The sequence below is a fragment of the Parus major genome, chromosome 27 (genome assembly GCF_001522545.3).
Source record: "Parus major isolate Abel chromosome 27, Parus_major1.1, whole genome shotgun sequence".
Classification (NCBI taxonomy): domain Eukaryota; kingdom Metazoa; phylum Chordata; class Aves; order Passeriformes; family Paridae; genus Parus; species Parus major.
The window spans coordinates 2703117-2725659 of NC_031796.1; the positions used below are offsets into that span (position 1 = coordinate 2703117).

Genomic DNA, 22543 nt, shown 5'->3' on the forward strand with positions numbered 1-22543 from the left:
AATCCCACTGCAGCTCACTGGGATCTGCAAATCTCACTGCAGCTCACTGGGATCTGCAAATCTCACTGCAGCTCACTGGGGTGTGCAAATCCCACTGCAGCTCACTGGGATCCGCAAATCCCACTGCAGGTTACTGGGGTGTGCAAATCCCACTGCAGCTCACTGGGATCTGCAAATCCCACTGCAGGTTACTGGGGTGTACAAATCCCACTGCAGGTTACTGGGGTGTACAAATCCCACTGCAGGAGGTCACCCCTGGAGTCCACACGGGACTGAAACTATTTAACCCCTTCATTCCTGAGCAGCTGAAGGGACAGAGCTCCTCAGGCAGCCCACAGGGGACACACCTGCTTGTCCTGCTCTGCCCAGAGGGACCTCAACAGATCCCAAGCTCAGTAAGGGAAACTGCAATGTCCTCCACCCAGGAGGAACAATCCCATACACCAGTTCAGGCTGGGGGCCAACTGGGGGCCAAGAAGCCCTGGGAACCAGGGGGACAATGAGCTCAACAGGAGTCAGCAACACATCCCTGCAGCAAAAGTGGGTAAGATCCCCTGGGGTGCATTAGCCAGGAACAGGCTGCACTGGCACAGTGAGCCCAAAGCAGCTGTGGCTGCCCCATCCCTGGAAGTGTCCCAGGCCAGGCTGGACAGGGCTTGGAGCAACCTGGGACAGTGGAAGGTGTCCCTGCCCACAGCAGGGGCTGGAACTGAATGGTCTTCAAGGTCTCCTGGCAGCCCAAATCATTGGGTTATTCCATGATTAGGGAGAGCACCAGAAGCAGGGACAGGCAGTGACTCTTCCTGGGTGAACAGTGCTCCAAGGACAGCTCATTTCAAGCTGAGCACTGGGTAAAGCAGAGAACTGTCCAGGAAGCCAGGACTGGAAGCAAGAGTTTCCCAGCACAGTATCACCCTGAGTAATCCAAATTAGTATCGACACATAACCAACTGGAAAGGAAGCTGTGACACTGCAGAGTAGGAGAGAAACACACCTGCAGGCAACAAACAAGTTCCAGCTACAGTTCTGAAATACTTCACCACAAAATGATGACAACTCCTAACTAACTGGAAGCAGCTCATGAGACAGGAAAATACCCAAAATTAAACCTTTTTAAAGCCCCAAATGGGTCCTGAACAGTGCATGCAACAGTGACTTCACCATGTAGAGATTCAGCATCTCTGAAGGAAGAAATTAACTCCATCACTGCTGGGCTTCATTTCAAAAACCCAAAATGCAAGAAAATGACAGAGGTTGGTAAGAATACTGGGGAGGATTATCCACAAAGATTTGATACTAATTACTATGCTGGAACATTCCATTCACCAAAAACATCTTCAGCAAAGCAGAAAGACAGCAGAGCTTGACAGAAAACAAATATATGCCAGGAAGAAACAAAATAAAGAGGAAAAATGAAAAAAAAAATCATCTTTCTGGAAGAAAATACTAGGAAAGGTCAAATCCTGACAGATTCTGTGAGAAAAATCTGCATAAGGCATAGGACCAACCATGTTTCTTCCCAAAGACAGCATGAGCAGGCAGCTTCCAACAAGCTGCAATCAACCTAAGTGTTACAAATGCTCAAAATAAGGCAACAGCAGAAAAACTAAATGTATTTTCCTAAACTAATGATCACCAGGAAGGAGTTCAGAGAGCTCATGGAGACACATGGGGGAAATCTCAACCTCATTAAGAGATTCTGCTTATACATGAACAAAAGGAACAACAAATCACCAGGGCCAGACAGCTCCCAGAGCTCTCCCAGGAGGAATTGCTGCTCTATTCCGTGTGTAAATCCTTGCCTGGAACTGTCAGATCCAACCCATGTGATGCCAGCTCCTAGGAAGGACTCCAGGAAACTCAGCCCAGGAAGCTGCTGGTAAGTTTGCTGGCCAGGCTGAGTAAACCAAGAGAAACTCCAGCAGACATGAATTAACCTGTGAGTGCATCAGTTTTTGTGCTGCTGAAGCACGAGCAGGGCTCCTGTGAAGGAGGGGATGACTCAGGTATCCATGTGGAGGTGCCAGCAGGGATCTCCTCCCATGCAGTGCATGTTTGGAAACCCACAGCAATCATTCAGCAAGGGCTCCTCAGAACACTAAACTGGCCTAGCAGGGATGGGCTTTCCATGTGAAAGGGAACAACCAGTTCTTAACGTGAACAAAAACCTGCCACTGACACAGCCTGCCCCGACTCTATCCCCTCACAGCCTGGCTGTGCTCAGAACTGACTTCCCTCTCCAAATTGCACTGGAAGTCCTCAAAGTAGAAGCAGGACACAGGAACTTAAGATGATGCCATTCCCCAAACCATTATACACTGGGATCACACAGTGCAGGGCCCCATGTGAACTGGCAGGGAGCACTGACTCACCCCTGCCCAGCTCACGGGGTGCAGACAGCAGCGTCAGAAGATGATCAGCAGCACCCTGGGGTTAAACCATCTCCTTGATCCAAGGGCAAACTCCAGCTCTACACCCCCAGCAGCAATCAGTTAGAGCAGAGCCCTTTGTGGAGGTAGCACCAAAAGCCCCCCTGAGCAGGCAGAGGTGAGGGAGCCGAGCCAGGGAGCTGCAGCCAGGGCTGGCTCCAGGGATCTGCAATGCAGCACCAGCTCCAGCCCCAGCACTGCCGAGCACCAGGAGCATCCCAGGCTCCATCTGACGCTGTGCAGCCATCTGCAGCATCTGCTCCCCACCAAACACACACTGCTGGTGTGTGAGCACCGACTACTAGAAATAAACAGCTCCCAGGGGAACGGGAACAGCCAGAACCACATCCAGCCTGCTTAGCCAGCACATCCCGAGGCACTGCTTCCTGCATGCTGCCACAAATGCCTGGAGAGAGGGTTCTGGAAGCAAAGGGAACGCAGCCAGCTGCAGGTCTGGCAGCTGGGTCCCTCCAGGACATCCAGATTGGAGGAAATTAAAGTTTTTATAATGCATGAGGTAAAATGCTCAGTTCAGGTATTTTTGTAACTCAATTACTTTGGGAAAAAATCAACCTGGGGAAAACCATACTTTGAAAAGACCAGGACACTTTTCTGCCCAAGCAGACACTTTTGTGTGCTTCTGACTCTCAAAGTTCTGCCTGTTTAGGGGGTGGTTTTGTTTGGTTTTGGCATTTTATACCCCAGTTGGGCTCATGAAATCACAGTTCAGCTCATCGCTCCAGAGCCAGAACAGGTCCCAGGGCAGCAGAGCTGACTGACAGCACAGACAGGCAAGTCCTAAACACATCCCTGCATTCCTGCAGTTCAGCACCACAGTGTTCTCCACCCTCAGCAGAGCTCACCTGGGGCAGGTATTTTATATAAGTCCTGGGCATATCATTCAGTATCTCCTTTACCATTTTTCCCATTTTTCAAATTCAAGCCCTTCTGCCTTGTGCTGCACATGACAATCCCTTTCAGCTGAAATAAATGACTTCTGTCTACAACCTACATACTAAAATCTGTCAGAGCTTTCCTAAAGCTGCAGCAAAGCAAAGAATCTGAGTATGTGAATTGGCTTCTTGTAATACAAAACCCTTCTGTGTGGGCTGAGCTGAAAAATTCATGTGTTTTCCACCTAACAGAAGTAAACCCCAGAGTCGGGTTCCATCAGCCACCCCAGAACTGCAATTAAAGAATCCAACTTGTGCCCACACTCTGGCTGCTTCTTCCTTTTGTTCTTGTGCATGAAAACCCTGAGAACAAGACAGAGATCTCCTGGCCCTGCTCAGCACTCCCATATGATGTGACAGTGAGAAGACGACCCAAGTAACACAATAAAATGATAAAAACGTTTTTGAAATAGTTCTAATATTCTCACTGTGTAACAATAACAGCAAAACAAAAACAAACAAAATAATCACAAAAAAATACTTTGTTAAAATAATTATTCTGTTAGTTAAGCAGCCCAGTTCCCAAGAGAGAAATGCTTCAGAGAAACAGTCACCCTTCTTCCAGCATCTCCCATTTCTGGAAAGAGCCACATTGAAAGTTCTGATCTCTAAAGACACAGAAGTTTTGTTAATCAAACTGCTGTGTTCACCTTTCCAAACCTGAAATGACATTTCTCCTCCATCCAAATTTTGAAATCAAATCCTTTTTTTGGTTAAAAGCTGCAAGAGCAACAGTTACTGCACACTTACTGCCCAGACTGGAAGTCCTTCTCATTCACCACAGCACAGTTGGTTAAGGACAGCTCATCAGTGGGACATCTCGCTGCTTGCATAGGCTACAAGAGAAAGGGGGGAAAATGTCAAATAAAATTCTATTTTCTCCTTTACCAAGCCAAGCTCAAGACTTCTGCAAAACCACAAAGCACAAAACAAGTCTCCTGAGTCCTGGCACACTCTGAGAGCACACTGGTATCAACAAGCTCCTGTTCCAGATTCCTCCAAACATTTCCTTGTGCCACAGGTACTTGTATCCCAAACCTCTGCCCTTTGGGACTATTATGTACTTTGCATTTTCTACCCTACCTACATAAATACTTTCAAATTACCTGGGAGAAAGCCTGCAAGGCAAACACTTGTTAACTTCCCTGGCACTTGGGAGGCTTCCCCAAATGCTGCCACAGGGCACCAGGTAAGCAGCATTCCCTGGAAGGCATTTCTTGCCCAGGGACAGGACACTGGGATATTCTGAAGGCTGCTAAAGGAGAGCAGCCTGGAGCCAGAGCAGTTCCCCTACCACCCTGTCCCATAGTGCCAGGCTGGGTCACAGAGCCCACGTGGGCAGAAAGGGAGGGATAAAGATGTGACCTTCCCTCTTCATTGAACAGAACTAAGAAAACTGGAATTTCAGCATATCCATTCTGTATAAACCCCTTCACCCAGTGCAGTACAGAGCAGCACTGAGAGTCCACAGGAAGGTTTAACCTCAGCCAGCTGCTATCCAGCCCCACAATCCCTTTGTACCACTTCTCAGAAGAAACATCACATATGAATATTTTCCACTCTATAGGAAATATCCCAGATCTGTAACACAGAGAAGAAAATGAGGTAAAATAGTTAATTCCAGCCTATCACTACGAAAATAATTACTGCAACAAATTTTGTGGGGGAGTCCTCCCCCTCTTTTTATTCTCTAATGTCAGAGGACCAATCCTTTCTCAGCGGTATCTGTTCATTTTTGTCCCTTCCTCTGTTACTCATCAATCAGCAATTAAAAATTGAAATAGCAGCACTCCCAGCCCAAGCTGCCCATCCCCATCATGAGGCATGAGCATGGGGGGAGCACAGCAGAGGGACCTCAGCCCCATCCTACACCCTCACCCCACCTGCTCCTACAGGATTATACCACAAAACAATGGCAGAATTATGAAAATGGGGATCAAAATACCTCCAGAGGTGGAGAAAGGATGGAAAAGGCAGGATGTTTCTATCATTAGCTATGGACTGAAGAAATTTCATTGGGGGAAAAGCTAAACTTGCCCCTCAAGGTGTCATTTTGAGCATCAAACCACAGCTACCTCCATCAGATACAAATTTGCAGGCAGCGCAACAGAAACTATTTGACAGTGTCAACCTATTGCTAAAAGTAATTCAGGAGGGATTTTCTCTTAATACACCCTTAAATCCCAGCAGCAAGCACAGGAAACACACTGATCCCAACACACACATCTAAACCATTTCCCAGGAGTTATTGCCCTGCTCAGCCTTCCTCTCCCAGCCCCTCTGGGACAAGAATCAGAAAAATCCCACCCCCAGTGTGGCCCACAGCCAGCCTGCTCTAAAGCTCAGATCAACTTTTATGGCACAACATGATTTGTCTCCAGCACTTGTTATTTAGAAAAGGACTAACTCATTACTTTTACTGAATAATGCTCAATTGGCCTTGACATATGTGACAACCAGAAAAGATTCCATTTTCAGGCCTGAAGCAGATTTATCTACCTGAATACTGAGTGTAATAAAAGACTCAAAAGTCTTTGTAATAAAATATATGACATCAGTGGATTTATGAGATACACAACCTGTCTTCTGAGGCCTCTTGGCTTGGGGCACTTCACAGCAAACATTCACCACTTTATCACTTCTCCCATCTGCAGGGCACCGTTTTGTGAAGGACATGCCCTGATAAAACGCATTACAGGGGATATTTCTGGAGAAAAGTGGACACGGGGCTCCTGGATTAAACCTTTTTACAGCACTAGTCCTCAGCTGCATTTTTAATCCTCAGTGACAAACTGCTTCCCACACGCCTGGCCAAGCTGCCGTTCCCGTCTGCACTGGGAAATGCAGGAACAGCAAGGAATGCATTCCAAACCCAGCAACAACTGCAAGTTCTGCAGCAGAGGAGAGATGATGGCAAAACATCCTTGGGTGTCTGACATGTGAAATAGCATGGCTGCAGCAGCAGCAGCACTGGCTGTGCCAACCATCCCAGAGCACAGCTCATCCTCCTCCTGGGGTGTCTGGAGCCCATTTCTCCCTGGCAGTGACCAACATTTCAGGCAGCATCTCTGCTCCCAGCCCTTCACTACACACCCTCTCAAGCTCCAAGATTTTGCAGATCTTCAGAACACTATCTGTATTCTGAAAATGTTTTAACATCACACAGCTGAAAGACAGGGGTGTCACTCCTGGGCATGGAGTTCCACAAGGCTGAAGGAAATCTGGTCACAGAAGTGGTGATGATTAAACTGGAAATCACCCAGGCAGGAAGGAGGAACACAATGCTGTAGGGAGCTGCAGGGGTTCCCTCTTACCTGCCCTCCCTGCAGAGCTCAGATCCCAGAGCTGCTGCTCCCAGGATCCATCCCAGAGACACAGATCCATTCCTTGGCTGAGCTGTCACAGCCAGGACATGGGCACAGGCTGCTCCTGAGGAAGATTTCTTGGCATAAATGCCAAGTCCAGGGCTGGAACACATGGCTGGCATATGCCAGTGGTGTTGCTGTCAGGAACACTTTAAACTCTTGCATTTTGGGTTCCAGCTTCCCAGGAGAGCAGCACAAGGACCCCCAGCACCTGCCCCTCTCCCATCCCACACCCACTGCCAGCACTAACACACCACATCAGGGTATAGGGCCAGAAAAATCCTTGAGAGTATCCCTAGGAATCTCAAAGTAGATTTACACAAACTAATTTTAAGCAATCTGGCAGGTTACTGCTGGCAACCAGGCAAGACAGCTCTAAAAAGACAGAAAGCAAGCTCCTGCAGGTGACACTAGATGCCACCACTGCTGTTACCCCCTGGCACTGCCAGGCTGGAGGTGACCCATACACCGTCACAGGCTGCTCTTACACCCACATCCACAATATGGATATATTTGGCTTAGAGAAGGCAAACTGGGGTTAAATTAGGCAAAGGAAATCTTCCCTGCCTCCAGGTATTGTTCTGATTCATGCAAAGAGGAGACTCCAAGGACAGCACAGTCCTAAGGAGGTGACTGCACACTGCTGAACCATTCCCTACAGCATTTATCATCCAACATCAGCCAGGCAGCACCTGCTATTAAACCCAGGCCTGTGCAGAGGCCTGTTCCAGCATTCCTTCTGTCTGCCAAGAGGAAAACAAGATCATATGATGCACTGATAAATCTCACTCTGAGAGACAAACGTGAAGGACTCCACCTCTGGGTTTGTGACAAAGCAGTAACATTGCCTCAAAACCCAGGAGGCTTAATGACACCAGCATATTTTATTTTTACAAAGAAAAGTTGCCCTAAAGAACAAACATAATAGAAACAATCATCCTAACATCTGATCTTTCAGAGATTTTTGGGGTTTTTTTCCCAAAGCTGCAAGGACTCGTTTTCCTCCACAGAAAATAAGAAACTCCTGTGTTCACAAAATCACAGAATAGTTGGGGTTGGAAGGGCCCTTTGGAGATCATCCAAGTCCAAACCTTGGGATATTTTCACACACACATAAACCACACCTTTTGTGTTCTGTAAATTCACCTCTTGTGAATCATTAAGGCTGATGGTAGAGGAAGCCAAGGTAAAAGGTTTCTCCCCACAGAGGTAAGGTGGTGGCAATGACTGAAGTGCACTGCTGACAGCTGGTACTGAGAAGAGCTGAAACATTAAGTGCTAAGGCAGAGATGCTCCTCATCCAAGACATCTGAACTCATTTCACTTCCTAGTGCTGAGCAAGAGATTATGAAACAGCCTCTAAAGCTGAGGCAGGTTTGGCTCTGTGCTCTGTTCTCACATGGTTTGTACAAGACAAATATTGTTCAAGTTTTGCATGTTTAAAATTCTCCTTGGTGTAAAACAGACACAGATACACATCCCATGTATATGCAAGTGCACAGAGATGGAATTCCTGGCACACAGGTGTTGGCAAGAGGAGTGTTAGGAAACATGACAGCTCTGGGTACTAGACATTTCCATTTCCCAAGCAGAGCCCACTGCCAGCTGCGTTGAGATGGGGATTCCCTGCTTCAAAAAACACCCAAAAAGCTTTCCTGTAACAGCTGTTGGGCCAGAAAATCTCCCTGAGCCCAGAGCCTCAGCACCCAGAGAAGGCAGAGAACCACCTGTGCAGGTGTAATTCCTGGGAAGCAGTTCTGTCCACTCCCTAGAGCCCAAGCAGAGGTGCCTCTGTGGGCTGTGTGGAACCACGGCTGACTCCAAATCAAACACTCACCACCACGAGTCTGCCAATAAAATGAAGTTTGAATAGTGACAGGAAGAATTATGATGTCAAAGGAGCTCTGAAGATAAACAGGGAACTGACATGATGAATCACAGATCCTACACATTATCCAGGAGTATGCTCCTGACAGGAAACACACGCCCAAAGCTCTGCCTCTGTCTCCAGATCCAAGGACACCAGGACCTGAGGTGGATGTTACACCTGGGGCTGCACACAGGGGACAACCAGCAGCTCCAGCAGGAGGATGAGCAGCAGAGCTGGCTCTGCACCAACCAAACTCCCAGCACAGGGGAGCCCAAGGACTGTGCCTGCTCCCTACAGCCATAACACACCACGGAGCTGAGCAACAACTCAACACTGAAGGGCACAAAACAGCATAAAACAAAAATGGGAATAAAACAGCAACACCAGCAGAGCTCCTGGCTGGCAGCTAAGAGTGGATTCCTGACCTGGAGGGGAATCTGGTTCTGTCACAGGGAGAAACAGTAGAGACAAAACCAAGGCTCCTATAAAGAACAATTCTGTTATATTCATGAAAGGAATAACAACATGATGTCATAATCAGGGACTCAGGAACACAAGTTGTACTAAATGCTGTGGTTCTAAATAATTTTGAAAATTAACTAGGGAAGTTTAGCAGCTTGCAGAGGGTTTTTCTGGACATGCCAAGAAAATATTGAATAAAGCTTCCATACTTCTGCAGCCACAAGTGGAGATCAACCTACAAGGAACGTTTTGGACCAGCAGGCCTGGCCAGACAGGCCTTTCCAGACCTGCAGTGGCTGTGCTGGCAGGATAAGCTGCTGTCCCTGGAACACAGCCCTGACTCCCTGCTCAGGCCTGACCATTCCACCTGCTCTACATGACCTCTGTTTGCTTGTTGGAAGTTTTTATTCTCTTCAGGAAGGAGCTGCATTCTCTCTTGACAACAAACTCAGAAATACCAATTTTCTTCTCCTAATAAAGAGGAACGTATTGGGAAGCTAAAATCTCAGAACTCATATTCACATTTTTGATGAAGCCAGGGCTGAAACAGCTCAGAGGAGAGAGGGAAGAGATCCCATCAGCACCTCCAACACCACCCAAGGCTGGAAATGAAACAGGGAATGTTGTCCCTGCATTGTCTGCCCGTGGCAGCAGTAATGTCCTTGCCTGTCAAGAGCTCAGATGGGCAGCAGGAGACAGCAGACACTCCTCACTGGGCACTCTTTATCAAACACTCAACACATTTCCCTGTTTCTCTGACAGCAGCCCTGTGTTCTCTGGGTCTGAATCTGGAAATTACTGCCTGTCCTGGCACTCCAGAGCCACTTTATCAGGGCAGGAGGGCCTCTCCCACAAATGAAGGATATTGGGTTTTAGTGCCACTTCCCTTGGTTTGCAAAGTTGAAATGAACTCAGATCTGCAGGGGTGGCTCTGTCACTCCAACATTGTTCACCTGCAGTTAACCAGGTGCCCACAGCTTTGGGAATCCAGCTCTGCTATTGCCAATATTTGCCAACACCAGGAGAAACACAATTTACAGTGCCAAGAACAAAGAGTTCCAAGGGTTTGCCTGATCCATCAGAGCAGAAGAAACAAGAGTGCTGAAGGAGAGCTTCCCCAAGCAGCGGATCTGCAGTGGAGTTCCACAGGTTGCTCTGCCCAAAGATGTCCTTCTCCAGATCAGCTCTTCACAATGTGATCAATAAGTGACTTTAGGAAATACACCTGGACCTGAGCTGCTGTGCCACAGAACTAGGGAGCTGACAGCTCAGCAGGACCAGCAGCTCCACCTTCCTATTAAGCAATAATGACCCAGGATATGTGCATTTTAATTTACACATCCATATTTCGAGTGGATGTTACTTCACATTCCTTTCTCAAGCCAGGATGATCAATTTAATTACAGGGAATTGTTGCTTGTTGGGTTGCATCTAAACATCTTTGAAGAATTCCAAGGGAATGAACCACCACACCACCAGAGTAAGCTGTGGGCCTGGGATGCAGGTCACAGGATTTTGCCACAGGAGTAGCGAGGACGCCTCAGGGATGCAAATTTCATCCCATTTATTTAGGAGACAATGTGAATACATGTTAATGTTAAAAATATCCCCCTTGGAATTTGCCCTGTGAAAGCCCAGGGTGCTGCTGTCCCTGAGGATTTACAGCTCAGCCCAGCCACTGAACTGCCCACGACTCTGATGTACCAAACACCACCCAGTCATCAGCAGTTCAGGATGCAGCAGCTTCAAGTATTGCTCTATTTTTTACACAAAAAGCACATGACACAACTCCAGGGCATCAATTACTCCAGATTTTTTGATAGAAGGTCACTGCTTTATTGCATCCCAGGAGACTGGAGGAACGTGTTAAATCTCTTCATACTTCAAACCTCTGACCTCCCTGAGGGCAGGATGTGCCTGCACAGGAAGGAGCAGAGCAGGAGTGCCTGAGGAGCTGCTTACCCAGCCTTGCTTTATGAGCAGCAGCACAATCAGCTGGCTCAGACACGGTTCCAGGGCACTGCACCGGAAGATCTTCCCTTAATTTTAGCAACTGGGTTTCTTATTTGGGTTTTTTTTGTCCAAAGACCTTCTCCAACACTGCTCTCCAGTTCCTGGGGGTCTGAAAACCTTCTGGAGATGGTCAATATGGGTGTTTCATCACAAAACTCTGGTCTCTGCCAGAGAACCTCCCTGATGTGAGACAGCATCCTGCAGAGCCTCCAGACTGAACCTCATCCCTCTAAAAGCTACTGCAGCTCCCAAGGTCTCTGTCCCACTGCTCAGGGCAGTGACTGCACCAGCTCTCTGAGTTTTAACTCATCCTGCACTTGTGAGGGCACCTGAACATGTCCACCAACCCTGGATCAAAGAAAGATCATGACATGACATGGGGACCTACATTCCAGCTGTTTTCATAGGAATCAATGGTAATTTCATTGCACTGAAACTACGTCCTGCCTGGTGGCTAATTCAGCACAATAGAAGTGCCACTACTTTCTAGGGACTGCTTTTCTGTGGACTCAAGATGATCTGATTTTATGCCAGAACTTCTTCCAAATTCAATCAGGGTTTATCCTGAGCCTCAGGGTCTTCTCCTGAATTACCTCTGTGGTCTAAGGCACAGAACCCAGAACAAGAGGGGAAAAGAGATCTTGCAGTGCTCTGAGGAAAAAAAAAAAAAAGTTTAAAAGTAATACTTAAGAAATTAATATTTTAAGTGATCCTCAAAAAGATTCAATGACTTTTTTACAAGAGTTTTTCCTACTAAAAAAAAATATTACCTAAGTTTAAATATTCTGGCAGGTCCACATAACAGAAGAGGTGTGACACACCAGCACCCCAAAAACTGGAGATGGAGAGGCAGCATTGACATCTCCCTTTTAAGCACAAGCTTAGGACACACTGCTTCTGCAACACTGAGCCAAGCAACAAATGAATCAAAGATGACAGGGACAAATATCCCATGCCCACCAACATTCACATGGTCATCAGAATTTTATTCTAAATAATTTTAGAGTTTTTAACAAATTATGTGACTTTATTTTAAATAATTCAGCAAGGCAGAAGTCCTGAAAGCAGGCCACAAGTTGATTTGTGATGATTCCACAAGACAGTTACGAGATTGCAGAAGTGATCACAGAAACAGAGATTCAGATAGAGTTTTCTCCCATTTCCCTGAAACATTGCTAAAAACCCATTTCTTCATATTACACACTAGGAAATACTAAAAAAACTAAGTGACGATAGCAGGAACAGTACCAGGCTGCAAGAAGGAACTAAGTTGATTCATAAACGTTTCTTTAGTTGCCTGACAACGCCTGCATCTCTGAAGGCTGGTTCCATATGTTATCAGAAATCACCTTACAGTTCTAATCCATAAACATAAAGTCTAGACCCCATTACTTCAAAGTCCTTACCAAACCATCCAACCTAAAACCACACTGTCTACATTTTAAGTATTTTTAAATAAGTCAAGCTAATAATAAGCCAAATGTTATTAACTGTCTAGAAATGTGTCAGGTATATTATTATATTAATATATTTATGGATATATGTACATATTTATGGATTAAATGTTTATATTTATTTATTAAATACTTAAATATGTATAAATTAAATGTATATATTTATGGATTAAATGTTAGGAAGGGATTGTTCCCTGGCAGGGTGGGCAGGCCCTGGCACAGGGTGCCCAGAGCAGCTGGGGCTGCCCCTGGATCCCTGGCAGTGCCCAAGGCCAGGCTGGACATTGGGGCTGGAGCAGCCTGGGACAGTGGGAGGTGTCCCTGCCATGGCTGGGGTGGAATGGGTGGGTTTAAAGTCCCTTCCAACACAAACCATTCTGGGATCTGTGCTGGCTGCAGGATGCACAAGAGAGCAGGGTTAGGTCAGCAATGCCTTTGGCAGCACAGAACACCAAAGGACTCCATCTGTTCTTCACCACCTTCCCACTCCTGCTGCACCTCTGGATTGGACACCTGGTGTCACCAGATGCCAGCAGGACCCTGTGCTCAGGCTCTCGAGAGGAGTGACAGCACCTGCAGCGTCAGACACCATCCATACCTGAGTGAATCCAAAACCATTTCCAACCCAACACAGAGGGAATCTCTTCTGAGGAGCCAACAGGCCAGAATCTGCTCTCACTGGGCTAAAGGCAACACTGCCCCAAAGGACCCCCAAACAGCAGAGGAACAAAAATGTGTGTGTTACACCAGTGACACCCCCTAAAACAGCCATTATTTCTAACCATGAACTGTTACACAAGGTCAGCTATCACAAAACTCATACTCCTTAAAGAAAACCACACCAGTGTCTCTGCTGAGGGATCCTCACCAACATCCACATGGGGTGTGTACAGCCCTGCTACCTGCCCCAGCCCAGTCCCATGGAGCTCTCCAGCCTGTGCAGACACAGGCAGAAATGCAGATTGTGCTGGATTCACAGCTTGACACTCACTGGAACAAGGCACAGGAATCATAGGCCTTTCTAGATCCCTTTGGGAACTAATTCCTGATGTAGTTCAAATCAATTAGTTACAGACAGTGCCAGTGAACTTCCAGGGGTCCACTTGGTACAAGAGGTGCATAACCAGCTACAGACACAGCAGCTTCCAACCATTCCCTCTCCTGCAGATGCCTGACTGCTCTGCTTGCATGCCTAATGATCCCCATGCAGAGACACAGAATAAATTATTACAGAAACAGCCATTATTTCTAATCATCATAAACTGTTTTTCCTGTAAACTTCAATCACTGCTAATCACCATCTCTTCCTTGCCATGGAGAGACCCAGTGCAATTAGGAGAGCAGAGTAACACACCTGAAGCAGCATTACACCATTAACCAGATTTGGCTTATCATTCACCTGAATTATTCAAAATGTTACTAGAAGTTTAAATATTTTGTCTCTCTAGTACATCAGGACAGCCATTCATTTTTCCCTGTGAGAATGTACATGCACAAATCAAATCACACGAGTCCAATAAAAGAGATTAAGCTCTGAATGCATTGCAGAACAGATTTGCAGGGCAGGAGGAGTCACTGAAGCTCCTCTTCCCATCCTGCAGGTTGAAGCACCTGTTAAAAACGCTGACAACAGAACAGCACCTGTGTTCCAGCATCAGCCTCACCTGTTGTGCCTGGAGATATCACACACCTCCATCCTCCCACCAAGTGTTCCGTGTTTACCCCGACACATCCCCGGTGTCGCAGCCCGAGCGGGCACTGCTGCCTGCCCTCCCTGCTCCTCACCCTCCCCAGCGCTGCTGCTGGCCCACGGGCCAGCTGGAAGGAGCAGGCAGCTCCCTCAGTAGCTCACGTGGAAAGCAACTGAAGGATCAGACCCAGCTTGGAGAGTGAGATGGAACACTCAGCTTAAGGACTCTCTTTGCAGCATTAAATAACCTGATAGTTCTGCAACAACTGCATTTGCAGGCAAATCATGAAAACACTGAATACTAAGAAGCTTCCTGATAACACAAGGAGAGCATCACCCATCCAACTGCCAGATTAGGAGGCAACTAAGCATCAATCTTTCCTTTAAATTCACATAAATCCCCCTTTCCTTCAGCAGGCTTCCAAGCTGGTCAAATAAAGGCACATTTTCTCAGGTTTTTAGTAGCAGAAAAGCTCAAAGCAGAAGAATAAAGTTGAAGAATAAAGTGTTCTCCCTTCTCCCCACATCCCCAGTCACCAATCCCAACACTCAGAGCATGCACCAGGGTGCTCCCTGAGGACACAGCTGCGAGGGCTCAGAGGAGCAGAGCCAAGGCAAGACAACTGCAGCTGGGTTGGTTTAGGCCCAGGGAGTCTCAGAAGCACGTCCAGTGCAGGTAAAACCATCTTACCACTGACCAGAGCATGGGGCTCCTGTTCTGGGCAACAGAAAGCTGAAAAAGCCAGGCAGGGCTCACAGATTTCCCTGGGTTAGCGTAAAGGTGAGATGAAGAAAAAAGGGTGCAAGGAAGAAGGTGAGACCAAGAATCTGGAGCAGGGACAGAGGAAAAGCTCTTAAGGAGAGATAGACCACAAAACGTGGGTTTTTCTCAATTACTCAGCACATTTCAGGGGTGGAACTGGAGCACCTGTGATGCACAGCACGACACTGGGCCAGACTTCTCACCCCTGCTCTGCACCACAGCACTGCACCAACTGCCCTCCATCCCCCAGCCCAGCACAATGCAAAAAACACTTGGAAAACCAATTCCTCAGCATTTCAACCACTGAATTACTTGGCCTAGAGACAAGACTCCAGACAGAGGCAAGCACTAATGAAAAATGTGACTTTCCCCAGCTGATACCCAGCAAAGCATGACTGAGCTCCTGGCAAAGAGCAGAGCAATCCAAACACATCCTGCAGCACCTGGACACCTGAAAAAGAGGGGATGTGCAGGCACCACAAGAAGGGATTTCACAGACAAGGCTGTTCCTTCCCATTTTAAAGCCTTTCTGGCCACTTGCTGATGTGATCTATCACTAATAAGGCATTTTTTTATCTTTTAAATTAATACAGAATAAAACCATTGCACAGCCCTAAAGGTCTTTCCACACAATGAAAGGTGGACACCTGGCTGGTTCCTACAGGAGAAAATCTCTATGTATTCCAGGGCACCAAGGGGTCACCAGGGCCTCATAGCACCTTTAGGGACCCCAAAATCTTGCTGCTTACCCCGTGGAGACAGGGGACCCACAGAGACCCCTCGAGGAATCCCAAAATTCTGCCCCACGTCCCAAAGCACCAAGGGATCACCTCCTATCACAGCATCCCTAAAGGTCCCTGCCCACAGGGAGAGGGGTCACGAGAGCTTCACAGCACCCCGGGGCACCCTAAATCCTGACAGCAGCACCACGACACCCCTGAGCTTCCCTGCACCATCAGGGGACCCCCCAATCCTGCCCCACACCGCAGGGAGAGGCAGCACCCCAACTCCTGAGGGAGCCCTAGATGCTTATTTCACAGCACCAAGGGGTCACCACAGCCTCTGAGCATCCCCAAGAAACCCCAAAATCCAGCTCTGCACCCCACAAGACCACTACAAGCTCACGGCACCCTTAGGGAACCCTAAATCCTGCCTCACACCCCCATGGAGAGGAGTCACCCCGGGCTCACAGTGCTCCTGAGGGAACCCCCAGTCCTGTCCCACACCCCACGTTGCCAAGGGGCGGCCGGGGTCTCACAGCACCCCTGGGGGACCCTAAAATCCTGCCCCAGAGAGACGGGTCAGCCTTGCCCCGGCCCCTGAAGGAACCCAGTCCTGTCCCACATGCCACATCACCAAGAGGTCACCTCAACCTCCCGAAGTCCCGGGGAACAACGAGAGAGACGTCATCCCCCAGCCCCCCACACCACTGGGCAGGGGGGTCTCCACAGCCTCACAGGACCGTCAGGAACCCCCACACCGCTGGGGAAGAGGGGGTCACCACAGCCTCACAACACTGCCGGGGGACCCCCCAGAGCAGAGCAGCCTCCTGGCAGCGGGGCTGTGAGAAGCTCCCAAAGCCGCGGTGGCGCAGGGAGGAGCAGGAGCGGAGGAGGGAGCAGGGGATGGGCGATAGCGGCCGGTCCGTGTCCCCCCCACTTACCCGCCCCGCCATGTTGCCGCAGCGCCGACCGACAGGCCCTCCCCGCGGCCGCCAGGGGGCGGCGCAGCGCAGGCGCCGCGGCGCGCGGGGGCGGGGCCTCGAGGGCCGGGAGGCCACGCCCCCTGTGCACTTCTGGCTTTCCATTGGTCGCTCCTCCCGCCGCTCAAGGCACTGACTGTCGCGTCACAGAACGACCCGCCCATCGGCCTCGCCGTGAGGGGGCGGGGAGTATTGCTGTCAATCATCGGGAGAGCTGCGGTGATTGGCCGATGGCGAAGGGTGGGCGTGGCCGAGGGCTCCGGGCGGTCCCGGTATTCCCGGGAATGCTGCGGGCGCCGAGCGCGGGTTCGGGGGAGGACGCGGGGGTGGCGACGGTGGGACACGGGCAGTGCCCGGCCGGGAGCGCGACGGCAACCTGGAGGGGGCCTGGCGGGGCTCGGCTGGTCCCGGTCCCGGTCCCGGTCCCGGTCCCGGTCCCGGACCCGGTCCCGGACCCGGTCCCGGTCCCGGTCCCGGTCCCGATCCCGATCCCTATCCCGCGGTGCAGCGGGACGGGCCGAGCGCTATGGTGTGAGGGTGAGCGGGGCCGGGCCGCCCCTGCGCCAGGAAACCCCTGCTACAATTCTTTAAATGATTTAATTCTATTTTAATGTCTAATTTTAATTAATATTTTAATTTTAAGTAAATAATATTTAATTAATAATATTTAATTAATAATAATTAATTTAATCGAATATCAATAATGTTTCTAATAATTTATCATAATTTTGTAGTAATATTAATATATTAATGATAATAGTCACATTATATACAATACATTGTAATATATATGTACAATACATATTGTAGCATATTGTATGTTATAATATTGTATTAATATAGGATGCTATATTTTTATATATAGTAAAACATAATAATAATTTAACATTTTAAATTGTATATTTTATTTTAAGTTTAATTATTATTACAATAATAATTTAACATTTTTAATTTTATATATATTTTTTAAAAGTTTAATTCTGTTTTAATTTAATTTTTAATCTGGCTTTGATTCTGTTCCTTCTCCAAAGAGGGCTGTGGTGGATTTCCCACTTCTTTTCCTAAATGCCAAACTACCACAAGGCAGCACAGCAGCTGTTGTAAACCAGGCATTGTGGTCTCCTTCAATGACATCTAATGGCTTAACTGTTTTCCCGGACTTCCCATCCGTCAGCAGCTGGCTGACACTAATGTTTGTTTATATTGGTGATGACAGTCACAGGTGTGTGGTAATGGGAGCTCAGAGCTGCCACCAAACCCCTCACAAGTGTCACCCCCGGACCTGGCTCGTTCCTGGGGAGGGTCTCAGGGCTCCTCCAGCCCATCGCTCACCTCACGGTGTCTGCTCTGCTCCCGCACAGCCGGGTCCTGTCTGAGCACTGAGAGCTTCCAGCTTCAGCATGTGGATGTGGATGGGATTGGCTTGGAGCAGGGCTTTGCTCTGGAGAAGCAGATGACACCGGAGGAGAGGTGCTGAGAGGTGACAGAGCTCATCGCCCTGTGTGATGTTCAGCCAGGGATGAGATCCCAGCTGTGCTCTGAGGCTGGTGTTCTGAGGAAGGTGATGACAAACACTCCAACCCCAAAGCTCAGTGGTGTCTGCAAAGCCAACCCAAATATCCTGGGAGCTTTAATGCATTGGCAACTTGTTATAGCAGCTTCCTGCGTGGGCTTTGACAGCATAATAAAATATTAATACTGATTGTAACTGCTGGTTACTGCCTTGAGCGAGTACCAGAGTCAGCTGGGACCCAGAGGGGAATGCCAGGTCCATGGAAGACTGGCACTAAAAGGAGATTTTACCACAATGGCCAAAGTGGTCGGTGTCCCAGGCTGTGGATGTACCTCAGTGCACAGCACAGGCCTGAAGGGAGGAAGAAATGGGGTCAGTGCCTAAATCTGCTGTGGGCTGATCCCAGCAGCACAAGGATTCTGTTTCCTGCAGTGAGACCCTGTTGCCTCTGCCTGCAGCTGAGCAGTTTCACTGTCCCTCGACAGAAATCACTGTGCCAGCAAAACAGCACTGGGAAGTGGTTGTTAAATATTGCAAACAAGCCCTGTGCTCCGGGGTGGAAGCAGCCAGACCCTGACAGGTGACAACCTGAGCATGCTGCCACTGTTCTCCTGCACAGCTGGAAAGGTGCCCAGCCTGGGGGCTCAGCTCAGCACTGAGATCTGGCTGAATGATGAGTTTTGTGGGGATTCTCGCTGCCCTCAGCTTCCCAGATCTCTGATCTGTGGCCTTAAGGGAGTCTCTTGCAGCAAGAAATGCAGGAAATGCAATGTATGAATTCATAGGGAACAGCTGAGGGGGACAGTGAAGCAATGTCCGTGCTTCCCCACTGTTCACCATTTCAAAAGGGGGAGAAAAACAAAGCAAAGCTCCCCCAAACCAAGTACAAAGGTCACTCCAACTCCTCTGCACATCTGAGGGGGACAGCAGCCCACACCTGGCTGCTCCTGAGGCAACCCCAAATCCCCAAAGTCCCACAGCCATTCCCTGGGGCAGGGAGCATGGGATGGATCTGGGACACACTCTGAAACCAAGAGCTTCACTGGTGACTCCCTCATCTCCTGGAGTGAATCCTCTGGCTTCTGGCAGACAGAAATCTGTGTCTGGAGTCCCTGGGTGGGTTTAGGAAGGGGCTGGGCAGACCTGGCCACCCAGGCTCACCCCTCTGCCCTCCCTGTTATCCTGTAGGCTGGCAGCACACACTGAGGAAGTGAGAGATGTATCTCAGCACAAAAGACCACAATTCATAAAACAATGTCTGCTTCTGTGGGCACTTACTGTCCTGAGTAGCCCAGATAGGGGTAGCAGCAAAAATGCTGTCTCCAGAAGCCTTAAAAACAGCTTGAGGAGTGCAAAACAAAGTATCTTTCGAAAAAACAATTGAGTTTGGCTTCAAAGTTTGTGGAGTTTTCTTAGTTTTTTTCAGTGAGAACAGTGATATTCATGAACTGGCAGAGTATCTATACCAGCAGCAACAATGAAAGGCATAAACAAACACAGGCAGTGCCCCCCTGCTTGTCCCAGCTCACTCTGCCACCACCTCGCCTGTGGCTTCTCTTCCAGCCAAGCAGCCCTTGGGCTCTGGGACTCCCCAGCAGGGCACAGACCCTGCCACAGGCACTTGGGGACCAATCTGTCACCAGTGAGGGGTGGCAGAGTGCTCCTCTTGCTCTTGTGAGAGAGCAGGACTGAGGAGATAGCTGGGCCCTGCTCTGGGCTGCTGTGGAAGGGCTGTCCAAGCCACTCTGGCAGTCACTGTCACCACCTGAGCTGGCACCAGAGCCCCTTTGCAGCTACACCCGCCACACTCACACAGACCAGGCTTCCCCCAGCACAGTCTCAGCCATCTCAATCGAGATTATCTAATCTTGGTGCAGTAATAAAATAGCAAAATAACAGCTCAAACTGGTGCCTCTGAGGATGGACCCCAAACAAAGGAAATCCATGGCTTGTATACCCTTCAGAGTGTGTGAGCAGCAGAGTCTGGTGTCACCAGCTCCTGCTGTGTCCTGAGTGTCCTGTCCCCTGGCTGGGCCGCAGGTCCCTGAGGCCATTTGTTGTGCGAAGGCTTGGAGAGGCCTCGCTCTCCTCCAGAGCTCGTCCCACAGCTCCATGGCCCGGCTCTGAATGGATTCGTTATCAGGGCTGGAAGGGGGCAGCAACTGAGGGCAGCCCCGGGATGGGGCCTGGGGCGCAGGGTCGGGGGTGGTGACAGGGCCCAGGTGTGACAGTGTCGAGGGGTGAGAGTGTCGGGGGAGATGACAAGGTCGGGGTGACAGTGTCGAGAGATGTGACAAGTTCGGGGTGACAGGGTCGGGGGTGGTGACAGGGCCCAGGTGTGACAGTGTCGAGGGGTGAGAGTGTCGGGGGAGATGACAAGGTCGGGGTGACAGCGTCGAGAGGTGTGACAAGTTCGGGGTGACAGCGTCGAGAGATGTGACAAGTTCGGGGTGACAGGGCCCAAGTGTGACAGCGCCGGAGGGGCCGCTCCTGCCGCTGTCTCCGGGCGAGCGGCGCGTCTGCGGCCGCTCATTGGCGGGAGGCACGAGCGAGCTGTTTTCCCATTGGCTGCGCGCCGGCGGGGGGGGCCAATCGCGGCGCAGCGCTTTGTTCTCCGAGCGGCGGCGGTTACCGCGTGGCGAACACAGCCGCTCACGTTGCGCGGGGAGACGCGAGGCGGCCGCGCGGGCGCTGATTGGCCGAGCGCCTCGGGCGCTGGCCAATGGGCGGGGGCGCGCGGGGTGGGGCAGCCGTTGGTCCGGCGCGAGGACAACGGCCGGAACTCAACTCGCCTGAGGCCGCCCCGCGCTGGCCCGCGCCGAGAGCTGCTCGGAGCCATGGAGGTGAGGGACGGGACCGAGATGGGCTCCGAGATGGAGATAGGGGCTGGCTGTGCTCCTCCGCCCGTCACACACCCGGCGGGCCGCCGCGGCTGTCTTGGGCTCGGCTCCGTGGGCGATGAGGAGGTGTCGAGGCCCGACGAGCATCGCGCCGGCCCCCGGCAGGTGTCCGAGCCCCGCTGCCCACTCCGCGCCCCGGCGCCCTCCCGTGTGGGAGCAGGTGTGAGACACGGAGCTCAGGCCTGTGGGGGAAATACCCCTCAGCATCCTGAAAAGCACTTGTTTGGGGAAAAAGGGGGAAGTGTGGGTTCGGGGGTCTCTTAGGGTTGCCTCTGGCCCTACGAGTTTGCCTTTGTTCTGTGGGATCGCAGACTATACAAGTGTCAGGTGTCCCTGTGAACAGCAATCTCTGAGGAGAAAATATGACCCAATAAGCTCAGGACATAGAGCCGAGCTCCACAGTAAGTTAATGTGTTCACTTATTTGGAAAATGTGCCAGAAGAACATAGAAAAATACTTGGGTGTAATAGTAGTGGGAGGTACAATGAAGATGGCTTGGTGCATCGTCAGGGCGGTGCAGAAGGATGTGTTTCTAGACAGCAGAGCTTATTCAGAACCCTGATCCTGGGTTTTTTTTCATCATTCCAGATGAGCTGCTGTGGTAATATGCCAATAGCTTTACTTTTCTGTTTGTTGGCTAAAGGGGCTTTTAGGTAGCTAGTTTAGCTTTTCTTCATGTGCCTCACCCTTGGGAGAAGAGAAGAACCTTCAGTTTTTCTTTCTCATTCCTTACTCCTGCTGTGAGTTTCTTGCTCTTGGAGTGGTGTGATTTCTGGCACTTGGAGGGGTATCCTCCAGTTGGAGTTGTTTCTCCCATAGTTACAGAATGTAGCAGGTTTCCACCACAGCTCTCAGGGTTGTATTGTAGGAAATTTCCAGCTTCTGACTGCATCTGGAAATGCACATCCGTGTCATCCTGTTACTTAAACAGTGCATGGGAGCAGTGATGGAAGGACAAGAGATGTCCAGGAGTGTGTGAAGGCTGAATAACTTCTGCTGCTGTTGGAAGAAGGGTTCCCTGCCCATGACAGGGGTTGGAACTGGATGAGCTTTAAGGTCTCTTCCAAACCATGGCATGATTCTGTGAGCATTCTTCTGTATTTGATGTTCCTCTGTGGTGGCTCTGAAGCTCAGCTGGTAGTAGCAGGAAGAGTGTAGATTTCCTCTTGATCTGCAGCTTCTGTGTCTCTGAACAACTTTGGAGTTTTTTGTGCTTTGGTAGGTTCAGCTTTTCCTTCAGGGGAAATAGGAAAGTATTTTATATCCATATATAGAACCACATCCTTGAAAACTCAGATGGAACAGAATCCAGCAATAAATTAGAAGTGTTAAAGAAGTTAACATTGGTATAAAATCCACAGCTGTCAGCTCTTTATAATTGTGTCTCTATGTGTAGTTATGTCTGTGTGTACTGATGTCCCTGTCCCCA

At 49.6% G+C, this 22543-nt stretch overlaps 2 protein-coding genes across 3 annotated transcripts in view; one reads left to right on the forward strand and one right to left on the reverse strand.

Annotated features, from left to right (window-relative positions):
- NSF (N-ethylmaleimide sensitive factor, vesicle fusing ATPase) overlaps window positions 1-16734 on the reverse strand; it is a 73695-nt gene extending 56961 nt beyond the window's left edge. For both annotated transcript variants that reach the window (XM_015651189.1, XM_015651190.1), the window contains exons 1-2: window positions 16663-16734; window positions 4133-4218 (exon numbers count right to left, since the gene is read on the reverse strand). In XM_015651189.1, coding sequence (XP_015506675.1) covers window positions 4133-4218; window positions 16663-16674 — 98 coding nt within the window. In that variant the 5' untranslated portion in view covers window positions 16675-16734. The remainder of the gene's footprint in view (window positions 1-4132; window positions 4219-16662) is intronic.
- Window positions 16735-21051: 4317 nt separating this feature from the next.
- MEIOC (meiosis specific with coiled-coil domain) overlaps window positions 21052-22543 on the forward strand; it is a 17768-nt gene continuing 16276 nt past the window's right edge. The window contains exons 1-2 of the mRNA XM_015651059.2: window positions 21052-21274; window positions 21703-21715. Coding sequence (XP_015506545.1) covers window positions 21052-21274; window positions 21703-21715 — 236 coding nt within the window. The remainder of the gene's footprint in view (window positions 21275-21702; window positions 21716-22543) is intronic.